We start from the raw sequence: 26,519 nt of genomic DNA, 5'->3' as shown, positions 1-26,519 counted from the left end.
AAATTTTGGTCAGTGGAAAATATTGGTGAAGAAAAGCCAATGCTTAGCCAAGAAGAAGAATTCTGTGAACAACATTTCAAAGACACTTACAGACGAAATGAAGATGGCAGATTTATCGTAAAAATGCCTATGAAAGACGAACAATTAGGAGATTCAAAGCACTTAGCCAACATTAGACTCAATCAATTAGTTAAACGTCTTAGCAAAAACGCTACATTGCAACATTTATATCAAGATTTCATAACAGAATAGGAAAATTTGGACCATATGGAAAGCGTCGATGATAATTCAAAACCGGAACTTGAATATTACCTCCCCCATCATGGAGTATATAGACCAGAGAAATCAAGTACAAAATTAAGAGTTGTGTTTAATGCTACTGCCACAAGCTCAAATGGATTAAGTTTGAATGATTTACTTTTAGCGGGAGCAGTCCAAGAAGATACTTTTGATATTCTTATGAGATTTAGAAAGCATCAAGTTACAGTTATTGCGGATATACAAAAAATGTACCGGCAGATTTTAGTTGATGAATCCTAAAGAGACTTACTTCGAATCATCTGGAAGAGAAACCTTAGCGACTCACCTGTGACATATAGACTCAAAACGGTGACTTATGGTACTAAAAGTGCTCCATTTTTAGCCATTAGATGCATCAAGCAAGTTGCATATGACGAAATGCATAAATATTCTGAAGCTGCCAAAAACTGTCTTGTCAGACTGTTATGTTGATGATGTCATCTCTGGTTCATCAAACTTAGACTCAGCAAGGGAATTGAAAAATCAGTTTATACAGCTTACAGCTTTTTCATAGTTGTGGAATGACTTTGCACAAATGGAACTCTAATTCTCCTGAACTGTTGGATAGCCCTTCTACAAGCTCTGAGCTTTCATTCTCCTCCAAAAGTGATAATGTGGTTAAAGCTTTAGGTATTATATGGAATTCTCAGAAGGATGAATTCAGCTTTAAAGTCTCAATCGAGGAGAAATCATCATATACTAAAAGAGACATTTTATCGACAATTGCCAGACTTTATGATCCTTTAGGACTGATTGGTCCGGTAATCACCAATGAACCACTTTTTGCAACTATTGCTCACGAATGGCAAAAGATAGTTTCAAATTTAAAGACTGTGGAAAACATCAAAATTAATCGTTGCATCCTCTCCAATCATCCAAGCAAGATTTCACTCATTGGATATGCAGATGCTTCGGAAGCCGCTTATGGTGCAGTTGTCTACTTGATTTGTGTCGATGAAGATCACAGCTCGTCATTTCATCTACTAGCCAGCAAATCTCGTGTGGCTCCATTGAAAACTTTATCTATTCCGAGATTATAACTTTGTGCATGTTTGTTATTGGCTCATCTGATTTCGAAAGTTAGCAACTCATTGAAGATGCATTTAGATGACATCATTCTGTGCACTCATTCAACGATAGCATTGTCATGGTTGAAGACTTCTCCTCACCTTTTGAAGACCTTTGTTGCAAATAGAGTCTCCAAAATCCAAAGACTAGTAGAGCCGCGACACTGGAAGCACGTATCATCAGCAAATAATCCGGCAGATCTGATTTCTCGTGGTGCTTATCCTCATGAACTTGTGACATCTTCTTTGTGGTGGAATGGTCCTGAACAGAACGAACTTAGTGATGCTTCTTTATTTGAACTTGACAAGACTCTCATATATTCTCCTGCTTATCAGGATGAACTTAAAAAACCTTTAGACGTTAATTTGAACTGCAATTTAAACTTGTTTTGGAATACCTTTTTTGAATTAACAAATAGTTATGTTTAACTAATTAGAATTTTAAGTCTTATTTTCAGGTTTATGTTCAATCTGAAAAGTCCAGTGAAGAAAACAGGCCCCATTAGTAGCACTGAATATCAAGATGCGGAAATGCACTTGATAAAAATGGTGCAGGTAATAGAATTTGCAGAGGAGATTAAATCACTTCAAGATCAGAGAGTAATCAAAAGACAGGTAAAAACTTAAATTCATTTTTAGATGGAAAAGATATATTACGTGTGGGCGGTTGCTTAACTCATGCCACAATTAATTATGATTCTAAACATCAAATTTTATTGCCAAAAAAATCATAAGCTTACCAAACTAATATTTATTCATTATCATTTGAAAAATTTTCATGCTGGTCCTCAAGCATTGTTACATTTTGTTAGGGAAAGGTTTTGGCCCATTGGTGGCAAGGACTTAGCTAGAAAAACAGTTCATGAATGTGTAATTTGTTTTCGTCATAAACCTATCATTTCAGATCAATTAATGGCCGATTTACCTCCTGAACGTGTAAATCCAAATCTAACCTTTCATAACACAGGGATAGATTTTGCAGGCCCTTTTCTAATCAAATATAGAAATCAAAGAAAAGGTAATTTACATAAAGTTTATATAGCAATCTTTGTTTGCTTAGTTACAAAAGCGATTCATTTAGAAATAGTATTTGACTCAACATCTGAAGTCTTTATTGCATGTTTAAAACGATTTTTCTCGCGTAGAGGTAAAAGCTCATGTCTGTTTAGTGACAATGCAACTAATTTTGTAGGAGCTCACAAAGAGTTAAAGAAACTTGCTTCTTTAGTTACTGTCCCTGATGAAGTTTTGGGTAAGTATTTGGCTTCTGAAAATATCTCTTGGAAATTTATTCCTCCTCGTGCCCCCAATTTTGGTGGAATTTGGGAGACCGGAATCAAATCTTTCAAATTTCATCTTAAAAGAACTATTTCCGATGCTAAATTAACCTATGAAGAATTTTTAACCGTAATTGATGAAATTGAAGGAATACTAAATTCGAGACCTCTTTCTCCTTTATCGTCTAAACCTTCAGATTACGAACCCTTGACGCCAGGTCACGTTTTAATAGGTAGACCCATAAACTCAATTGTAGAACCTCAAATTTTGGACTTGTCAGAAAGTAGATTGTCAAGATGGCAACAATTAACTAAAATGGTACAGATTATATGGAAATGATGGATAACTGACTATCTTAATCACTTGCAACAACGAAAGAAATGGTATTTTTCAAAGGACAATATAAAGAAAAATACAATAGTTATTATTAAAGATGATCAGTTACCTCCATTTAAATGGTTAATAGGAAGAATTGATCAGACAATTCCTGGTAAAGATGGTAAGATACGAGTAGCAGTCATTAACACAAAGTTTGGTCCAATTAAAAGGCCAATATCAAAAATTTGTTTATTGCCTATTGAGGATAACTTCAAGGATTAAGTTTCATTGTTAATAAAATATACATTGTTCTTTATTATACTTATATTTTGGTAATTTTGATGAAAAAATGTGAATTTTTTTTACTGTTTGAAATGTTGATATACTTACCATAATTATTGAAAAAAATTTGCAAATGTTCAAACTTTATGGAATTTTCTGAATTATTTATTTCATTATGTAAATGATTTACTAACTTATCAGGTTCAATATTCCGTCTTATTTTCTTCGGGAACATGCAAGGACCTGACTCGGAACAGAGAGCTTACTAAAGCTATGTTCAATAACTGTGGGAAGTAGACAGGATACACAAGAAGGGTATACAAAACCCTTTATTTTTCTCTATTTACAATAATTTCCGTACTTCGGAATACAAAGATCCACTACTTGTGGTCTAAACGTAAGAATATAAAAATACAACTAAACGCTAACTTAACTTTGAAATAATAAACGTGGAAGATTGGCCTTATATTAACAGGAAGCCGTATGTAGTACAGAGAACTGTGAACACTACAATACGTTTAAAATTATCAAGAGGATTAAACCTCTGGCCTGGAAGGCAACCAGCAACTGAGTAAAACTTCTAAGGTAAGCGGCCTGCTTCGACTAACTGCTTCCTCTCTCTCGCTTGGCAAAAAGCCACAACTTAAGTACTTGGCGTACAAACTTTGCATAAATACGTTAACGCTTATAATTCTGGCCGGAAGTAGAAAATAAGAAGTGATAGTAAAGATTTAAAATAAAATAAACGTTAGTAAAACTTAAGATCCTTACAAACTTTAAGTCTTTTGCTAATGTTTAAAAAACTGAATTGTTATTTATATTGAATTGTATACTTAGATTTAGTTTGCATATCATAGATATTGCAACGTGGGGCGGTATGTTGCCTCCTACGCGGCAATATAAGTTATGTACAGCGCATTGTTTCTGCGCAATTTTAGTTAGTTAAGATTCGAACTCCTAGCGTAGCATACATGTTTTTGTCCCGTATGGTCGGGAATTTATCATTTTCGATTTAGATTTTTAGTTATGATACAGTCCACAAAATAAAATTTGTTGTTGTTGTTGTAAAGTTGTCTTTGTTATATAATAGAACCAGCGACTTCAAAACAAGAACTCTTCCAAGGAAATCTTTTGCCCAGCGACTGTCAAACACTGGCTGCGGTATACTGAATCGTTGAGATTGAAAATGTTTGAAAAGACATAAAGATCGAAGGAAAACTTCAAAATTGGAAGGGGCTATCGAAGCAAATATCAGAATATTTCAGTTTCCAGAAAAGATCGATATGAATAAAGCAACATAATTTTAATAAAAAATGCCAATATCATAAAATTTTAAGGACATTTAGTTCTGTTGTTCTTGATTGTCGAAGAATAAGAACAGAAAGTTCTTGGTTGTCGAAGACAATTAGAAGTTTGTAAAGAGTCTAATATCAGGAGACACATCAGGAGAAATGTCTCCAAACTGATATGTTTCTTTTCTTATCCATACTATTGCCAAATTGATTTTACCTTTTATAGTAACACTAAAAGTAAGTAAAAAAAAAACAAAGTAGAAAAGCCTAAGTAAAAAAAAAAGATTATTTTTTTCAGAACCTAAATTATCTTTATTTCCGTTATTATTAGAGAACGCGAAGATAAATGGGACATTTTTAAAGCCAATCAAATACATCAGAAACTATTTTTCCTATAAATAAAATGTTACATTTACCAAAGCTACCACTTTTCAATAAATAGTGTAATAATAATAATAATAAATATGAAGGCTTTCAGATTTTATATTTTGCCTTTGTACTTCCTTGTACTACGAAGTAAGGGAAGTATTGTAATCCCGAAAAGTTTCGGGTAACATATTTCAACGAAAATATCCATTTTGACTGCTACCGAATGCAATTTAACAATGTTTTTGCGTAATATATATATGTACGTAAGGACAAAAACTACGTAAGGACTAAAGGTCTGTTTTCCCCAAAACAGGCTATAAAACTGATTTAAAATGGATTCAGAATAGATTTGTTTTGTAACGTCTGTAAGTGCGCATATATGTATGTAGCTCGCATAACTCAAAAACGAGTAGCCTCAGAACGTTGGAATTTTGTATATAGGGCTGCTATAACATGTAGTTGTGAACCGCTCTTTTGGGTTCAAATCCCCAACACCAAAATTATATATATGTTATAGAAACAAACTTAGAAATAATGAACAGCAGGAATTTTGATAGCGAAAAATGTTGATCCATAATGAATAGAAAATTGGCAGCCGAGGCAGACCAGACCTTCATTATATTTCAGTAAACATGTTGCGGCCATAAACAAGTCGGCACATTATTTGTGCCTATTTCAATAGGTTTACATTTTTGATAACTTTAAACTTTATTTCAACAGGTTTACATTTTTGATGACGTAAGAAGAAAGCAGCAGCCAGCAGACCAGTTAGGCCGAACAGTATCCAGCGAGTGAGTTATGTTCAGGGTGAAATCTTAATTCAGACTGAGTTCGTTTTGGTTCCCAATGCATTTTGTTTGGATAATTAATACTGCTGTAAATTTATTATTGGCTGATTTAGTTCTATTTACATCATCAGAATTATGTAAGTGTCATATGACGTGGATTAATCTTGCAATGACGTAGTGCAAAGAGAGATCAATTTACGCTGCTAATTAAAATTTTATCCTTTACATATTTTATTTTTCTTACTTTATATATATATATATATATATATATATATATACATATAATCGAAACAGAAATTGAAAAGCTAACAAGTAATGAGACGTAAGACTTATTTGGTCTTAAAAATTTTTTGCGCAAAATGCTGCAAAAATATGAAATAATAGGTAGAAATATTGCAGCGAGCTTGCTAAAAAGTTACCAGGAGCTGTAGCTCCACGAAATAGTTCAACGCAGTAAGGAAGACTAACCTATCGCGAAAGTGGAACTGTAAACAGTATCCGGTAACTTAAAAGCTAATGCTTAAAAAAAGTGAAATAAAAATTCATCGAAAACTTACTGAAACTTTTAGCGCTCGTGGCTGCTAAAAAGAAATATAATCGAAACAGAAATTGAAAAGCTAACAAGTAATGAGACGTAAGACCTATTTGGTCTTAAAAATTTTTTGCGCAAAATGCTGCAGAAATATGAAATAATAGGTAGAAATATTGCAGCGAGCTTGCTAAAAAGTTACCAGGAGCTTTAACTCCACGAAATAGTTCAACGCAGTAAGGAAGACTAACCTATCGTAAGAAAAGTAAAGAAGATTAAATTAGCAACGTAAATTTCCCTTCTCTGTTCTAAAAATAGTAACCCCTCTCTGCACTGCGTCATTTCGAGAAAAATCTATGTCATATGACTCTTACGTAATTCTGGTGATGTAAACTGAACTAAAAACTCAAGCAGCCAATAATAATTTTACAGCAATATTAACTGTCAATCAAAATGCTTTGAGAACCAAAACTAACTCAGTCTGACTTAAGATTTCATCCTGAACATTACGCACTTGCATTCCACGCTTTGGCCTAACTACACTGTTGTCTGTCTGCTGCTGCTTTCTTGCTACAAAGTTATTAAAAATGTAAGCCCTTTGGAACAGGCACATTTAATGTGCCGACTTGTGTGTAGCCGCAACATGCTGCTGAAAATAAAACTGAAGATTTAATCTGCCTTCGCCTCCAGTTTCCTAGTCATTATGGATCATCACTTCTACGCCATCCAAATTCCTGCTCCTGAATATATTTTATATATATATATATACCGGGTGGCCATAATTAAACTGACAGTGCTCACAGTGTTCTGTAGCGCGATCTATTTGCGAGAATGACGCCACATTTTGTAGGAAGATTAAACAAGACGGGGGACGAAGGATTCCGCGAAAAAAAAATTAGTTCCAAAATTCACCGGTAGGGAAATATTTGGCACTGTGAGCACTGTCAGTTCAATTATGGTCACCCGGTATATGTATATATTTGAAATGTATTAATATTATAATTAGTGTAATATATATATGTGTGTGTGTAATTTATTATTAGAGAATTTTTTTATATATCATCTCCACGATACATAAATTGAATTAATGAGATGAATTATTGAAAGAAACTACAATAACTATCTAAATAACTTATACTTAAAATACTTACTCAAATTTCTTCCAACAATTTATTGTATTAATTAAATTTATGTTCCTTGGCGTAAAAATGGAAAGAAAAAACTAAATTGGTTAAATTAAATGTAAAAAAAAAAAAAAAAAAAACTGATTTATTGCTTGGCTGTTTTAGCGCAAATATTTGGCTTTTTAAGTTACTCATAATTACTTATATATATATATATATTATATGTTTGGTACTGTCGATTGCAATAAAAAAAGAAGTTGCAGAACTAGATGTTATGACAGTCCCATATATAAAATTACAGCGTTCTGCGGCTAATCACTTTTGAGTTACGCGAGATAAATGCATACATACGTACATAAATATCACGAAAAAAATTCCATTTTAAGTCTATTTTACAATCAATTTTTGATAAAAGAATCTTTCATTCTGTACGTGTGTACAGACAGTCAGTCGGAAAGGGTCAATATGGATATTTACGTTGAAATACGAGCCCCGAAATTTTTTTGCGTTTATAATATTTTCTTTACTTCGTATAAGGAAGTAAAAAACATCGAAATAAAATAAATCCTGAAATACCCAAGTAATGAAAACAACGCAGAAAACGCAGATAAATTCTGCAGAATTTTTTTGGCAATTTAAAGTTAAATAAATTATAAAGGATAATTTTTTCGGATACAACGCACCGATTGAAAGCTATTAGAATTTACAAGGGTAACAATTAAACTTCTTATATGACACAGAGACTAGATCTTCATCAACTACATTCAGGGCAACTGAGGAAAGTTATAACGTTGCAAATTATTAATTATTAGCCCAAAGGGCATTAGTCAAGAAGGGCTATTAATTTCTTTTTGGCATTTCTCATTGAAAACTTTAAAAGGCTGTATCACTTTTCAAATTGTTGTCCTCCAATATTATAGCCCTGCATTATATCCAAAGAACTTAAATAATGAAGAATCTGCATAAATGTATGTATGTTTCTCGCATTGTGATAAAACAACGGTGCCTAGAGACGTCTAATTTTGAATAACGTACTCCTCCACCCGAATATCGGCATCTGGAAGCCCGAATTTTGAATTTGTTTTATTATCTATTTTACATTTTGTAAAACTTTAACAATTTTTGATTAACAAACTCAACGATTTCAAAGCAAGTAATGGCAACACCGTACGGGGGGAAAAATTTGTTTTGCTCTTTCTAAAGTATTTTGTGATATTGCCGTTGAATTGAATTTTATGGTTTAAATGCAAAGAACGTGATATTCAATAAATAAAGGTAACACACAAAACGTTAAAAAAAGAGGCGTAATAATAAGGATCTTTGGGCGTAAGATAAGTTTTCAGATTTATTTAAAATTATTATTATTATTATATATGTATATTTCGTATGCAAGTAAGAAGGCTAAAAAAGGGGAAGCATGGAATATTCTAAAAAGCAAATGAATGAAACACTTTCGCCTGTATCTTTTTTCCTCGCATCTGAGCGCAAACATTTACACTCTCACGGAATTCTTAATCAACCGATACTTTTTGACGACGCATGTTAAAACTTTGTTCTCCACATCAGAAAACAGGGCATTGACATTGCCTTACAGGAAAAATGAGAATAAAAAATTGGTTAACAAAAAGCATCCCGTCATTGCGAAATAACTGGAAAGCCAGGTTAGTTCTTAAGCACTGGCGAATCTGACGAAATGTGTAACTCAAATGAGCCATCCATAAAGATGTCTGTTATTAGATTTAATGTACCTCTAGAAATCTCAGGAATGTAAGCACTGAGTCTGATCATAGCTGTTCTTTGTCTCTTGCAATCACACAGAAAAACAGCAGCATTCCAATTGGAGTGCCTCGGGCAGAGCAGGATTTAAGATCAGTGAGACCCTCCCACAATGAGGCAAGAATATGAAAACAAAAATGAAGAAAGACGTAGATCCATTGTGGGCCTTAAGTGATAGTTTATGAGGCAATCCAGTCCTAACATTAGATTATTATCTTGAGAAATATTCAGAAAAGAACTCATCTGAAATAAAACAGATATAACAAGAGATACATAGATTCCTAAAATGCAATTTATGATAAATGGAATTAATCTTTTTAATGGAATTAATCTTGAAGCATATTTAGGGTATTGATTTATGACCCAAAGTGTTAATACTTTCATTCAATAAATGATATTACCTTTAAAAATTTAACTGTTTTATACTTTATAAGGTATTTTATTCCTGCTTTCATCGTGTAATTAGAAGCACGCTCGATATTCGGAAGGTCCGGGGTTCGACACTCGGCGAGGGCGCTGCACATTTTTCACGTCTTCTACTTCCAAAAAAAACTTAATGACTCTTCAGGGGCGCCCGAACTAACAGACGGTGGACGATAATTCGTCACCACCAGAATTTGGTGATTAGGTGTCCTAACCCCAGTTGCCAAAAGTGTGTATTCAAACCGGAATGATCAAATGATCAAATATCAAAAGAATTAAGCTCGCAATCTCTTTCATGGTTTCTGCTGTGAAAATGCAAATACTAGCCGTTTCCTCTTCATTTGCTCTACAGGAGGGAGGAATTTTCCTGAAGAAGTTATCCTTCGCATGTTTTTCAGAAACAAATATGAAGTAACTTCGGTCAGAACATGTGTAGAATCATTAGGTTTTTTTCCGAAGCAGGAGAGATGAAAAATGAGCAACGCCCTCACCGGGAATCGAACCACGGACCTCTCGAATTAGCGCCGACACCGTGCTGGCCACTACACCCCGAAGGCATGCTAAGAAGGTGGGAGAAATACTTTATATACTCCCCCTTTTAAAGGGCAACTGGGGTTTTTAGGGGACCCAGTCGCCAAATCCTGGTGGCGAAGAGTCTTCATCCAACACCCTTTTAGTTCATAGAGTCATTAAGTTGTTTCGAAGCAGGAGAGATGAGCAACGCCCTCCCCGGGAATCGAACCATGGACCTCTGGAATACGCGCCCAGCGTGCTGACCACTACACTACGAAGGCATGCTAAGAAGGCGGGAGAAATACCTTATACATGTATTAACTAAATTCGGTGATCTTTGATAAGAGTTATGCTTCAGAAGGTACCATGCCTTCATTGTGCAACTGGAAGCACGCTCGCGAAGTCCGGAGTTCAAATCCAGGAGAGAACATTGCGCATTTTTCATGTTCGTTATAATGTAATGATTCTGCAAGTAACGTTCGAACTAAAAGGTGGTTGACGATAATTCGTCACCACCAGGATTTGGCGATTCGGTCTCCTAATCTCCTGTCGCCCTTTAAAAGGAGGAGTAGAAAAAGCATTTTCTCACTCCTTTCTGCATGCTTCGGTTGTATCATTCGAGGCATGCTCCACTCGTATTTGGCAGGTCCGGAGAAATAGGTAGCAGGCTTAAAATGTCATTTTGTGGCGCTTCGCTATAAACAGTTAAATTTAAAATTAAAATTTGTTTTAAATTGTTGCCACCCAATATTAGAGCTCTGTATTATATTTAAAGAAATTAATTAATAAAGAATCCGCTTGGATCTATGCATGTTTCTGGCATTGTGAAAAAATGACGGTAACTAGAGCTATCGAATTTTGAATAACGTAATCCTCCACCCGAACATAGGCACGTGGAAGCCCGAATTTTGAATTTTTTCGTTACCGATTTCATATTTTGTAAAACTTTACGTAATTTTTGATTAACAAACTCAACGATTTCAAAGCTAGCCATGGAAACACTGCACGGAAAAAACATTTTTATCTCCAAAGCGCGAGACTGTCTATCAGAAATTCTAAAGGTATGCTGTTTTTAAATATTTCGTGATATTGCCGTTGAATTGAATTTTATGTAGCTTAAATGCGAAGAACCTGATATTTACTGTAGTATAAATAAATGTAGCATACAAAACGTTAATAACAAACAAAACATTAAAAAAAAAAAAAAAAAAAAAAAACGCGCCTTTGGCCATAATACAAAATTTGAAAACTTTCAGGTTTTTTATATTATTATTATTAGTACTAGTATTAGAAGTACTTTTAAGGGGGGTTTGCCAATTTTGTGTATCACTCTCAGGATGGGTATTCGCAAGTGTATCATGGTGTGTGTGTGATTATGGCAAAATCTCCAGGTCTATCTGCCTAAGAGGAGCGATGCCTTCGTGGAGGACTTTCTAAGGGAAACTAGCTTGTATACACGTTACACATGGGGAGAACCACGAAAACGCGATGCAGCCAGCCCGTTCGCGGTATTCGAACCTCGGACCGAACTACCAGTGTTAAGCGACTTTACTGCTCGGCCCAAGCGTATCATTAAAATTATAGCTCGGGTCAACCATGATATATTAACATGCGGAACGAAACAGATAATCACATAGAAGTAAGTCCACATGTTCAAGAAAAGTTGACACATTGAGCTTTAGTGAAATGTTTAGAGAAACTTAATTACTTTGCCAATATTTAGAATTACAAAATTTGGTATCACGTACGTAGTTTATTTTAATTACGAATTTTGAAACATTTCACGGAATTATGAATAATCTTCTATTATTGTGAAAAGCGTACAGCAATTTTATCTATGGTACAATTTGTTATTGTGTCTTGCATGTGTAGACTCAAATTACTTTACTTACATTTTAATTTAACCTTACCTTAGATTACTTTAAACACCCGCACGTAGCGGAGATTCCTCTGTGGCACAAGCATTGCCCTCTGCTCATTTAAGAGTTAAATAAAAAAAGTTATTTAAACTTTCATTTGTTTTTTAAACTGAAGTGATCCAGTCTAGTAGGGTCTGCAAGACACTTACACTAGCTTATAGACATAGGAGAATCCTACCAACTGTTTTTAGGAATATTGTAAAATGGAAGAAAACAGAAAATTGTTTTTGCATAGGATTCCTAAAGTTCTAGTTACACAAACTGTACATGTTGTACAGTTTGTGTAACTGTACAACGTGTACAGTTACTAAAAAACTAAAATACTAAAAAAAAATGGCTCTCATGCTATTAAAAGAGCACAAACTATCTCCTATTAACGAAACGTAATTTATTCTTCGTAAAATAAATTCGTGAATTATCTCTTAGGAAGTTGTTCTTGATATGGCATTGCCACGCTATTATTACCTGACGATAATTTAGCTTAGGGGGCGAAATATTCTGCGCTATTTTCGCTTTCTTTCAAACCAAATTTTATTTTAATTTTCAAAAGATGAAACTGTAATTTGGAGATTTCATAAAATGGAAATTTTTAAAATTGGATATAACTGTTATTTGCTTTCTTCAGATTAACCCAGTATGCTGAATGCTGATATAGCTCCAGAATATTGTTCGGAACGTTAGAGATGCAGTATTATGAGCGCTTTATCAATTTAATCTTCAAATAAATTTATGTCTGAATTATGTCTGTGTAAATCTGAAAATGACTGTTCGTTATCAGAAATTATCCTCTATAAATACTATTAGAATAACCAAATATTTTCCTGAAACTTCATAAAAATAAATACATAATTTGAATATATTACTTTTCGCGACCAGGATCGCACAATAAAGGTGGATTGATTTGAAGATACCATTTCATCCTTTTCTCAGGCATCAACTTAATAAAACCTTTGTACGATGTTTTGGAGCAAAAGTTTGATTTTCTGAGACTTAGTTAGAAGCATAGTTTAATGAACCTTATAAATTTTCTGGTATTTTGATATTCGATACCACAAGAAACTTAAATTCTATAGTTACTATGTTGACTAAATATTGATGAATACTAAGTAGAACCATTTCCATTTCACCAGATTTTGGTTCCAACATTAAAAATCTTTTTTTTTTTTTTTTTTTAAAAAGGGGGACAGTTCTATATCTCCCGTTCTATGTATGGAAAATGTGGAAAAAAATTGGTATGTTGTTTCAGAAAATGTACGCATTTATGTCAAAATACCTGTTTAGGACAATGCTATATATAAATCTAATATATATCCTAAGTCGCGCTTTCGAGACATGAAAACGCAATTCGAATTTCGTCAATTGGCCCAGTAGAACGGGAGATATAAAACTATCTCTTTTTTTTCTTTCCGCAGTGTACATTGAAAATATATATGTGTACATTCCTTAATTGAAGTTAAGAACTTCTTTTTCGACAACAGTTCTTTGTTTCTGATTTTTAAGTACAATTTCTAATGTTTTCATTACGTATTCTGACTTCCATTTAATTATCAGCTAATTTCTAGCAGTCTTTCTTTAAGGTAGCTGTTATTAAGAGTAGGTGTTGCAATTTCCTGGCTTTTCCCTCCTCCTTTTAATCAAGGTGTTGAGGAAGGAAATTATTTGCTTAATTACTTGTTGAGTAGGTAGGCATTTCCTGCTGAGTGACTTTTCTTTTTTACACGCATGTAAAGTAGAGAAAGAGGCATATCTCGAAATACAATGAAAGGTAGAAATATCAACACGTTTTCTTTTAACTATTAAATTTTCCTTTAGTTAAATCATGTTACGATACAACAAGATAGTCCATTTTTTCCCCTTGTATCCTATTATAAAATTTCTCAGACATTTCTTTCACCAACCTTTTTCATTAGACGAAAATTTTGTGCGCTCTCTTTTTCGAGTTAAGGCACTTGTTTGTCTAGCTGATTAAAGGAAAACATTCGACGGCTATCTGCCTAAGAGGAGGGATGCCTTCGTAGAGGATTTACTGAAGAAAATTGGCTCGCATCCACGTTGCACATGGAAAAAACTGCGAAAAATACCTTTTAGATCCTAAGCTAGAGCATTCGTTAGAACTGTAACTGTCAGGGGCCAGTACAGCGATCCTGTGGTAAGAATGTAATTTTTCAAAAATTTCCACGCATTAGAAATCAGCGTTATTGTTGTATAATTGTTATAAATGAAGATATACTTTTTAAGTGCAAATTACATTAAAGTAACCCAAAGAAAATTAAATTAAAAGTGATGGAGCCCTGAGATACTTTTGAATGCACAAGCACTAAAGGATATAAAAGAAGAATATATAAAATGTGATTTACATAACCAGGACTGCCTCCAAGCGTAAAAGATACAGGCCTAAGGCACCGAAAAGAAGAACATATAGAACATATATAAACAACAATTAGCAATAAAAAGTGACAAGTGATGAAAGAATAATAAATTTCTTTGTTTCACTGTCAGACTCTTAAACGTCTTATCTCAGTATATAAGTCTGATACTAACTAAAACGATTTTCTTAAATTTTTAATAAAGTTATTACCATTTATAATATCTTTCTAACAGCATTTAACCCCATCAGTGGCTGAGTGGTTACGACAGTTGAACATGAGAGTGCAAAACCGCATTCGATCCCAGGCGAACGGAATGGTTGATTTTGTGGTTTTCCCTATGTGTAACGTGAATATAAGCCAGTTTCCTCTAGAAAGTCTTTCACGAAGGTATTTCTTCCCTTAGACAGACATCCCTTGTGTGTGTTTGCTGAATTAAAAAAACCTAACAAAATTTACTACTCAATTTAGGTTAAAATGACACGCCGAGTAAATATTAATTTAGAATTCCTTCCACCACACTTCAAATCATGTTATCCGACTAAACAAAAAGTTAGCTTCATTTTATTCTTTTGTTTTCCGTGCATTTCAGATTTGCTCCTCCAAACTGGCTCTTGATCAAAAACTAAATTATTTAAAAGCAGTAGCTATTGACAAGGGCCTTTCACCCAACATTATTAACCATCCAGTTAAAAAATTCTCATCTCAACACACCAAAAGGCACACTTTTGTTTTAGAAGATTATTAGAATTCTGTTGTCATTCCTTTCTTTTCATCAATTAGGTATAAAATGGCAGGGACCCTATTTCCGATATGAATTCCTGGCGTATTTACAGGATTCCTTGCGAGTGTGGGTTAATGTACATTGGTCAAACTAAGGGAGCCATAAAATTTCGCGTCATAGAACATGACGCATATGTTAGGATAAAGGAAACACGTGTTTCTGCAGAAGTCCTCTTTGCCCAGCGCTGTTGGTCCGGAAATCACATTTTCCATTTTTCTGTAGGCAAAATTATTCAAAAAACATTTTTCTTTGGTGAATTAGATTTTCTAGACCCGTTTCACATTTAAAAAAATCTTTGTGTTCTTGTTAACGACCCTAATTCCAATCCAACTTTGCCTTCAGCCTTTAAGGAAATTATGTTTTAGTTTTCTTGTTTCATCAATAGATGGCCCCAGTAGTTTAACTCCTATCCAGCCATTCTTATCTTATCTTTTCACTACATCTTATCTCATTCATTTGCACTTTGGCAGCTGATTCTGATGGTTCGGTAAAATCATCGACACTAGTCCTGCGAAAATTTGCAAATATAACGCTGACTTTTATTTTTGACTTCGAAATTAATATTTACTACTCAATTTACTGTCTTCTGTTATTTCATCTGAATTTATGTAACTGATATTAAATAATGACAGCAATTTTAAATTTGACTTTTAACACATATTAAGTTTCTAGTTTTCAGCTAATTATTTAATCTAATTTTTTATAAAATATTGGGAGATGAATAATTCCTTTAAAGAAGTATATAATTTCACTTGCCATTTACTTATTTGAGAAGTCTTTTTTTATTTTTTTATTTAAAACTTATCGCTGGGTATGAGTTATGTTGTTTACGAGAAGAAATTAGACGTATATATTGATTGCTATGCGTTGCATTTTTAAAATTAATCATTATCTCAGCTGGCCTAATAAAAAAGTTATTATTTTCACATTTACAATAATTACTATAATTTCATCATAAAACAAAATATGTGTCTCTAATTTCTGAATTAAAGTTAATTTTATAATTTTGGGGCAATTTTCTAATGAATAAAATTAAAATTTTGTCAAAATATGTGTCTCTAATTTCTGAATTAAAGTTAATTTTATAATTTTGGGGCAATTTTCTAATGAATAAAATTAAAATTTGTGGGGCAATTTTCAAATGAATAAAATTTAAATTTGTGTTAAAAATCTAAAAGACTTTCGGGCAATTTTTTCCGCAGTAGCGAGTACTAGCCAATTTAAGCTTTGGCCGGTACTAAGGCTATAAGCTGTGGTCACTTTATTATGGAGGCACCTATAACAGGTGGGCCACGGTTGACTCTTATGAAGAAACAGACAATTTAATCATAAATTTATTTATAATCACGCCTTCACAATTTAATCATAATCACACCTTCACCGGGTTTCGAGCTCGGTTCCTTCGGTACGTCAGTCAGTCACTAAGCACCTTCCCATCAAGGCGGCAGGGAAAAGTATAAAACTAGCATAAATTTCAGTGTCACGTTCTAGTGCATAAGAAAAGTGGAATAATTTTGATAGCTGAATAAAACAGATAAAAATTGTTTAATTAGTTGGTTTTAGCTATCGCAGGTTTTCTAAAAATGGTCGATTTTAAATTAAGGTTGTCAAAGACAAATTTAAATGAACTGAAAGTAAACATTCTTACGTATGTCACATTTGTAATTTCTGTTCTGTCTTGAAATTCTGTTAAAGTTTTAACACAATGAATATATGCGAGCCATACGATTGTTTTTAGCCACACATGAGCAAGTATGTAATGAAATTTAAAAGAATTAGCTTTTAAGTTTTAAGTGTATTAAACTAAACCTTATAGCTTAACGAGTTTATTTATCTTTTGTTAGCCCAAAGAGGCAATTTGCCCAGAAGGGCTATTAAATTCATTTTGCCATTTTGCGTTGATACGCTATAAACGGTGAATCCCTTTTTGCATAGTTGCCACCCAATATAATCGCCCTGTAATTACATTTAAAGAAATTAAATAAGGAAGAACCTGCATTGAATGTATGTATGTTTCTCGCACTGTGATAAAACAACGGTATATACAGCCATTGAATTTTGAATAGCGTATATCTTCACTCGAATATGGGCACCTGGAAGCCCAAATTTGGAATTTGTTTAGTTATCTATTTTATATTTTGTACATTTTAACAAATATTTGATTAAAAAACTCAATGATTTCAAACGAGCCATAGCAATACTGTACAGGGGAAAAAAAACAGGTTTATCTCCAGCGGGCGAGATCGTGTATCGGAAATTCTAAAGGATATGCTCATTTTAAAATTATTTTTTGATATTGCTGTTGAATTTTATGGTTTAAGTGTGAAGAACATGATATTTAATAAAGAAAGGTAACACACAAACGTTAAAAAAACGCCCCTTTGGGCGTAATATAAAATCTGAAAGCTTTCAGTTTTTTTTAAATATATATTTTAGTGGAAAAAAAGGCAAGAAAAAGAAAATCGCTGCCATTTGAATGGAATGTAGGAAAATTAATCTTTCAAGTCAGCCTACAAAGTGTATAATTCTTTCCAAGGTTTTTCTGAGCAGTACAATGATATAAGATTGCATTTAATTAATTTAAATTCCTGTGTGATTTATAAACTAATCTAATCATCACTTACATGGGGTCTGTTAATAATAAAGGCTTAAATCTTTTCATTTAAAAAATCTTCAGTGTAAGCACCTGAACGATGACTTACAAAAAATTCCTGAGCAATGTTTGAAAAACCTAAAAAATTTAATGAACTACATCAGCAATTTTCAATTATCACTTCATTTCGAAGATTCCTTTTAGCCTATCCGATGGTGTATAAACCAATACTTTGGCATGCTTAGTTTCACTGTTAAACAGTCCATCTAAGATGATAAGGAATATTAAGAAATATTCAATATTAAATAAAATAAGATTCATACAAGATTTCCAATAGAAAAGCAGATTTTGCTATTAGTTTAAGAAATTTACAGATGTATTTCGCAACAAAATGTGTTTATTTACTTCACACCAACTTTAAAAAGCTTAAATGAACAATATTTTATTTCTAAAATGTCATAAATCTATTTACACTACTGAGCATCTTGAATTTCTCTGAAAAATATATATTGGACAGAGGAACATAATTCTCTAGGGATTAAAAACGCTTATTTTTTAATATAGAGTTGTAAGAATCCAAACCTAGAAGTTACTGCAATGTGTCTGGAATAATCGCTTTAGTTCGGTAGACAGAGAACGGATACTCAAGAAGGGTTAAGTACCCTTTATTATTCCAAATATAGTTCACAGAAGATTCCTTCTTGGAGTTTACAATAAAGCCTCCACTCGGGCTTGAACTCAGAAAATAAATGGAAAGAAATAAAATAAATGGATTACCGTTTTCAGTCTCAATGGTTTGGTTCGACGAAATGTAACTATGTCATTAGCTTAATTGGAGATTTCAGGCATTTTTCCTTGATAAAATCTGTCTGAAACCTCAAAGTAAGGGAATTGACCACTTTTTTTTTTAATATAATTTCTCTGTATTTAAAATGTTTAGTTTTTTTAGCGAACCAAACCTGATTTTGTTGTATAGGTTTTTTTTTTTTTTTTTTTTTTTTAAATTTTCGGTATTTTCAAAGTACCAATTTTGATTTTGTTGTATAGGTTATTTTAATTTTTGTAGTATTTTCAGAAGTTTTTCTTTTTTCCCCCGTAAAATTTAACTGCTTTCGCTTAGTGTAATTGTTTTTATTTGGTGTTACTTGTAAACTTCGGAATTAGCTGCATCAAATGTACTTTAAAGCTTTAGCTAATTTTAACTGTCCTTTTCATTTCAAACTTAACTGAAAAGATATAGCCGAAGCTATGAAGATTCTAACAGAGTTGGCCCCTTAACGCCAACTAACGGTGAAGCTATCAAGAGCCTAAAGTACGGCCGAGTGTAAAAATAAGCTTAAGAAAGAGTATAGCCAAAAGGCTAACGCGCGCTGCATAGAATCTCTGGCTGTGTGACGAACTCAGTTGACTTCACAGTTAAATACTTCTTCTCCTCATTTGCATTTGATCGCGATTCTGAAAATACGTTTTGGCCAGAAGTTGTAAGCTGAAATTCAGAGAGTACAGGAAAGTAACTTTTAACTAAAAATTAAATGTTAGGCAAATTAAGATAAACCTTACAGAGTAAACGGAATAGTTTTTAAAATTAAAACAGATGTTTTCATCGCAACGGATGTAATGCTTTATTAACATAGAATTTTTACGAAAGTAATTTTATGAAGTATCTGTTGCTTACTTAGAGAAATAACAATATTCCATAAATTATGTATTAAATAAAATAATGAAAATAGCTTCAACTATGTAACAAAAGTTTCGCATTTTTGCTATAGACAGTAAATGTTGACAAAGAAGATAAACTATTTCCAGAGTAAATATTTATTTTTATGACAATAATAAACTATTGTTCCTTATATACGTTGCCTACAGGCATGAGCTTCTAGCTAACGGAATTGTATTTCAATGCAGCTACACCACACACTTAGCGATGCAAAAGTGTGTGTGTGTGTATATTCTAAATTAGCATAATTATGAGTAAATTTATATATACATATATAACAGTGCCCAAAAAGTTTTAAATAATAAATCAGTAAATATAAAATAAAAAAATAAAAAATAAATCAGTTACAGACAAAAAAGTAAGAAATTTAGAACCTAATTCACAAAGCCATGCACGAATTAAAATCAAAACCAGTAAAATCACAAAACAATATGAATAAATTGCTGTTGCGCGGGGGAGGTGTTCAGAATTTTTGGGTGAACTATTATAATTAAATTCTTAAAGATGGTTCATCAACTAATTTTGGTTGAACAGAAACGCAATGGTTTTCTTGGGGGGGAGATTCAACTGAATCTGATCTACATCCTCTTGATAACGTTTAATCAGATTTTGATTGAATTCCTCTTCCTATTTTATGTATTTTTATATACTTCTACTTTTTTCGGAAATTCTTCTGATTGGAAACTAATGAGTTGATGTTTCTTGGAGGGAAATTTTGGAATTTTTTTAGTTTTGATTTTATTTTTTTGTATGTCTTTGTGAATTAAAATCTAAATTTCTTACTTTTTTTATCACTATCTTATATAGTATATGGAAGCCATAATAAAATACCATGGCTTTGCATCCAAATAATTGGCAACCTCAAAACTGACTAGTCTAAATTTGCTGTTCTCTCCCTAAGTTTATCGCTCACCAGCGGCCGAGCGGTAAAGACGCTGAACATTGGTAGTTCGGTTCGAGTTTCGAATCCCGCGAACGGGCTGGCTGCATGGGCGTTTTCGTGGTTTTTCCCATGTGTAACGTGTATACGAGCCAGTTTCCCTTAGAAAGTCCTCCACTAAGGCATCCCTCCCTTTAGGCAGGTAGCCCTCGTGTGCTTTGCCATAATTAAATAATCCAGTTCAATCCCTAAATTTATCCTTTTCCTAAAATCGAGATCTTTCCAAATTACATAGCACTGCTTAAAAAAGAAACTAAAACCTAAAATTAACCAATCACGGCTTAGCTTGAGGTATGCACTTACATAGTATAAATACTTCTTCGCGAGCAAGTACACCTTTTTCCTGACTTCTGCCATGCAAACAAGCCTGCGCCACTTATGCTTTTCTATCTAAGATGCTTACTTCGTACTTTTAAAACCAGTGTACATAAAAATTTATTGTATTCAACTATGATTGAGAAGTAATTTGTCCGCCAAAGAGATAGGTATAAAAATAAAGATGGTGATTCGTCGAAATTAGTTTTGTCAACATCTTATTCCTGTCCTTTCCAGTCAGCATCACGATTACGTCTTAAAATATGACATATATATATATATATATATATATATATATAATATATATCTTAAAATCGTCTTAAAATATGTCATATATATAAATATCATATTATATATGCATTCATTAATATATACATACATATATATATATACACACATATATATATATATCTATATATATATGTATGTATGTATTCTGTTGTATATACTTTTTCTTTATTTATTAAGATATAAGTACTTTTTCTAAAAATACAAAAAATGCGAAACGATATTATTAAGTTAGGTCATTGTTTTTAGTTTCAGCACTGAAAGACTGAATCTAGAGAAAGTTATAAAAATCCTCATTAAATAATTTTAACAGAAGAATTATATTATTTTGTAGGAAATTTAATTTTTTCCGGTTTTAAATTAAGTTATATTACCAGATTAGGAAAAAAAGCAAAAGTAAACTTCAGACACATAAATAAAATTAGAATCACAGAAAGTTTAAAGGAAAAATTAATCGAATTTGTGTGTGTGTGGGGGGGGGGAGAATAAACAGAACTCGTATTCGTTGAAGTTTATTTTATTGCGATTATTAGCATAATTGCTATTTTGAAAAACACAGTAATGTTTTAAAATATATTCTTAGAAGAAATAATCTACAATAATAAGCAAGTAATAAATTATTATTTAATTTTCAATTTTGCACAATGTTTTCCCCTTGAAAAATATTTTTTTTAAATTGCATGTTAGTTAGTATCATGAAATTTTCAATTTAATTTCTAAATGTGGAAGTTGGTTGTAAAAATATTAAAGATTATTAGAAAAGGCGGAATTAAAAAAAAGGCGAGAAATGAACTTACCAACTTCATAGCTTCCACTTGCACTGAACGTCTTGCAGGAGAATAAAATTACCTGACTCTTTTATACCTTCGCCTCCAGCTATTCTGCGAAAGCTCTGCTTGTCACAAAGCTTGTCAGAAATACGCACCCCCCTGCTGCACACAACCAGACACTGTTATTTCACACCCTCCTCTCCGGCTGAATTCCTTCCCAGTAGCATCTCAGGACCAGAATACTAACATCAGAAATAAATAAAAAAAAAAAAAAAAAAAAAAAAAAAAAAAAAAAAAAAATGAAACTAATAAATTTTCAAAACAATATGGAAGTTCACCTAAACAAAGTGGTGGATCTCAAGGTTGCTTACGTGATCAAGGTCAGCCTTTATTTCAAACTTATCATCCAGAGGTGACGATACAAAAACGCTGGGCGAGGCTTGTTGATGGAACTTTCGATTCTTTTAAAGGCCATTAGTGATAGCACTTAACTCTATTGCATGTTCGACAGACGTGAATCTTTACGCTTTTAATAACTCTTATTATCGAAACGCAATAGTTACGGTTGCTTTATAGTTGATAATTAATAACAGAGCTTTATAGCTGATAATTAGTAAGTTCTATTTAACAATTTCAATTTCATTACAAATGAATGCAAGTCCTTTTTTAATGGACCATCACCAGTTTGATTGAATGATCATAAATTTTTAAACAGTTGTTTTAAAAATCTTTGAATAACTCCTAAATTATATCTGAAACTGAAAAATCATTGCATAATCACATGAATATGGAAGTATAGTATTTAAAAAAAAAAAAAAAAAAAAAAAAAAAAAAAAAAAAGATCACTTAATGGAGTGACAGGAGAAAGAGGGGCAGGAGATTCTTAAAGTTCCATTTCATGTGTACTATCGACCAATAAACGCAGATAACTTCGTATGCTTAAAATAATCCTTTGATGGATATGAGAAGGACCCTCTGAAATGTCGAAGAAAGAGAGAAAAATAAAATAAATATTTTAAATTCATATTCAAATGTGAAAATTATCATAATCTTTTTAAAATTAAAAATGGGCATAGTAGCTAAGATAAGACAGAACTGAAGAAAAGAACTGTAACCTATATGTACACAGTAAAAGGAATGTATTCAGAAGCTGAAACAACACTGTAAAATATGTTTAATTTTATTGGTGATTGAGTCCCTTTTAACTTTCCGTTACTTTTAATGATAAAGTAACGGAAACTGCAGTCGTAAAATTGTCTTTAATTTGTTAAGTTGTTAGTTGATCTGTTTCGCTAATCCTAAACGCCAACTCTTTTGAAAGGCAGTCCATAGAAGCAAACAAAAGAGTGCTCACTCTGTACTCCATTAGGAGCTATTCAAATTTAATACTCTTTCATGCTACAGGTTTATAAAGATATCCTTTAATAATTAGTCTAAATGAAGAGTAAGACATGAGTTTTTTTAGGAAAATAACGGAATTTAGAAGCAAGATAATAATTATAAATTAGTTAAGAAGAAAAAATCTACCACTACCGAAGATCACTAAAACTCTTTGCTCGCAAAAGAAAAGTGTAAAGTACTAATCACAGAGCAGCGCAAAACAGATCAAAAGTCTCAATCCAAATGACTTACGGCTCTCACAGCCTCCTACTTATATTGCTTAAGGGTGAGATAAGCAGTTCTGGAACATTCAAGGAAAAAAAAAAAAAAAAAAGCAAGAACTTACAAAGGAGAAAAGTCTTTCATAAAAAAATCTCTTCCCCTTTGTAAGGTGTATCCTAATTTTGTATCAGTTATTTGAAGTTACTTAAAAGTTTATTATATTTTTAGAAAAAGCAATATTTTAATATAATATTTTAATAATTTAATAATATTAATATTTTTAGAAAAAGCACTTGTAACAGTTATTTGAAGTTACGACTTTCCTGTTTCTTCTAGCTTCAGCTTACAGTTCTTTACCAAAATGAGTTTTTAGAATCGCGTTATTAGCTATAGCATGGTTAGCTGCTATAGCTAATAACTATAGCAGCTAACTAGCTTGGTTAGCCTGAGATGATCACTTAGCCGACCTGAGTGACCTACCTAGTGAATGCATTTTGTATTTTTATTTATTTTTATTTATTTTATTTTATTTATTTTATTTTTTTTTTTTTTTTTGTGTGTGTGTGGGATTACGATTTCTATTTCCGGAGATGAGTTGATAGAAGAAGTTCGATTTTGTATTTAGTGCTTTAAATACTTGAGTTCCTGGTTTGTTTACTCCATTATGACAAAGCTGCCTAAGAGGACAGATGCTTTCGTGGAGGAACTTTTTTAAGGGAAATTCGCTCGTATGAACCTTACACACGGAGAAAAACATGAAAACCCCCATGCAACTAGCCCATATGCCTGGAATCGAACCCAGATAGAACTACTAGTATTCAGCGATTTTATCGCTCGGCCGCTGGTTCACTTGAGTTTCTGAATCCTTGTAGGTAGTGTTAGCCAGTAATTATTAATTTAATTCTGTATTACAAGGCGCATTTAATTAATATTATAGCTAAATTTTACGCCTTGTTTCTGTTATTGAGGTCTAGTTAGACTTGTATATTGCGAAATCGAAAGCTTGTCAAGACAAGGGAAAGCTAAACAGATGTTATTAGATAGCTAATTAGGTTTAACCTTTCAAACTCTGCTTATGAATATACACTGGTGTGCAAAAATTAAGGACGAGACGGTTTTTTCAATATAACTTTGTACAAAAGCATTCCAAATCAACACATTTAATACCGTAAGATCCCCAATACGTAAGGACATAGTAAGTACATAGGAGTAATGTAAGCAACACTTACTAAAAGAGAAATCAGAGGGATAAAAAGAAGCTTTATTGAAAACGTAGCATGGAGCGCAATGCGACTGAAGGCCGAAACATCCCTGTGATGGGTGTCCAGCAAGAAACATCCGGTCTTTAATAGGGGATATGATCTCCCCTAACTGCTAGGCAGGTTTCACAGCGTCTGCCCATGCTGAGAATGAGGGTGTCAATGAGTTGTTGAGGCATTGCTGCCCATTCGTCTTGCAGCGCCAATCGAAGCTCCGGAATCATTACTGGTGGTAAGGTACGAGCTGCCAAGCGTCTGCCTAAGAAAATCCCATACATGCTCGATGGTATTGAGATCCGGAGATCGTGCCGGCCAATCCATACGTTCAATATCCTCACTAAGAGCTGTTCGGCAGCTACTGTGCGATGACATGGTGCATTGTCGTCCATGAAAAGGAACTGCGGACCCATAGCGCCTCTAAAAAGACGCACATATGGAAGAAGAATTTCGTTACAACAACGGGTCCCGTTGACTGAACCTGCGTCGAAGATGTGAAGGTCTGTACGACTACCAAGCATGATGCCTCCCCAAACGAGAACACCGCCACCTCCATACCTGTCCTTTTCAATGATATTCGAGGGATGATTGCGGCTTCCCCGCTCTCTCCAGATGAGTATGCGATGAGAATCGCTACTCAGACTGAATCTGCTCTCATCTGTAAAGAGTATTCGTCCCCATTCATTGTCTCTCCGATTCCGGTGTTCCCGGCACCACTGAGAACGCCTTCTCCGTGCAGTCTTCTGGCCACGGTAAAACGCGATATCGGTCGTCCAGTCGCCTGTGTCATGTGTCTAGCGATTTCTCCCGTTGTCTGCCGCCTGTTTCTTCTGGCCTGTAAGGCAATATACCGGTCATCTGCGGGTGTGGTTCCTCGTGGACGACCACTACTAAACCCCCGGATAGCTGTTCCTGTAGTTTGAAATTGTCTCCAAAGTCGTGAAACGATGCTGTGAGCAATTCCGAACTCTTCAGCCACACTTGTCCCACTGCGGCCTTCCTCCAACTTCCCAATGATTCGACGTTGGGTAAAAGCATCCAGATGTCGTCTAACACATTGATTATTCGCCATTTCTCGCTGAGGCAGCAACTCGGTGTGATTTTAACTGCTATACGGCGTGCAATCTCTTTGCCAGAAATACTGATCTTACACCGACAACATGCTTTATACTACTCAGACACTCCCCCATTACGTCTACCTGCATATCTGCGCATGTGCTACCGTACATCACCTTAATCTCCTGATTGGTCTTTCTGTCCGCTCTGCCTCTTCGTTCAGCTGATATGCTAATTTTTCGACTTCGTCCTTAATTTTTGCACACCAGTTTAAGTATAACACTGATTTTGTTGCTTCATTACATTTTTCATCGTGAAAGGCCTGGCAGAAAGATCTTCAAGAATGAAGAAAACGTGAAATGTACTCTTAAATCTGGTAATTTCCTAGGACCAGTCAGAAGTATTAAAACTTTAGAAGAAAGGTCAATTAACACATGGACCCCTTCTGTTACGGTTTAAGATGGCCATCAATTAGTCACCTAATATCTATAATTAGATTTGGCATCTACCTTAAACCTTTGTCCAACGGGGGGCTTTCGGAACGCGATTTGTCATATGCGCGTTCTCTTAATTATCTTCAGTTAATTTGTCCAGCGCGAGAATTGCAATTATATGCGGTACATTGGACGGCGTTGACCACTTTGCGATATTGAAAATTAATTTATTAAAAAAAATCAAATATTACTTAGAACACAACCTAAAGTTCAAAAGTTGTCCTAATGCTCAATAATATTCCAAGACATGCTGCTGAATCCTCACAACATTGCATCCGAATGTAGAGGTTTTATTCCTTTCAACGAATAATCCAACCAATGGATCAAACGGTCATACAAACATTCAAAGCGTACACATCA

At 33.6% G+C, this 26,519-nt stretch overlaps 1 protein-coding gene across 1 annotated transcript in view; it reads right to left on the bottom strand.

Moving 5' to 3' along the window:
* The window catches only part of LOC118204390 (uncharacterized), a 33,511-nt gene extending 11,574 nt beyond the window's left edge, over positions 1-21,937 (bottom strand). The window contains exon 1 of the mRNA XM_085811258.1: positions 21,779-21,937. Coding sequence (XP_085667384.1) covers positions 21,779-21,787 — 9 coding nt within the window. The 5' untranslated portion in view covers positions 21,788-21,937. The remainder of the gene's footprint in view (positions 1-21,778) is intronic.
* Positions 21,938-26,519: the final 4,582 nt, after the last annotated feature.

This window comes from Stegodyphus dumicola, chromosome 2 (assembly GCF_044657685.1).
Source record: "Stegodyphus dumicola isolate Sdum_Otavi_A_Nest chromosome 2, ASM4465768v1".
NCBI lineage: Eukaryota > Metazoa > Arthropoda > Arachnida > Araneae > Eresidae > Stegodyphus > Stegodyphus dumicola.
This window is presented reverse-complemented; position numbering and strand designations above follow the sequence as displayed.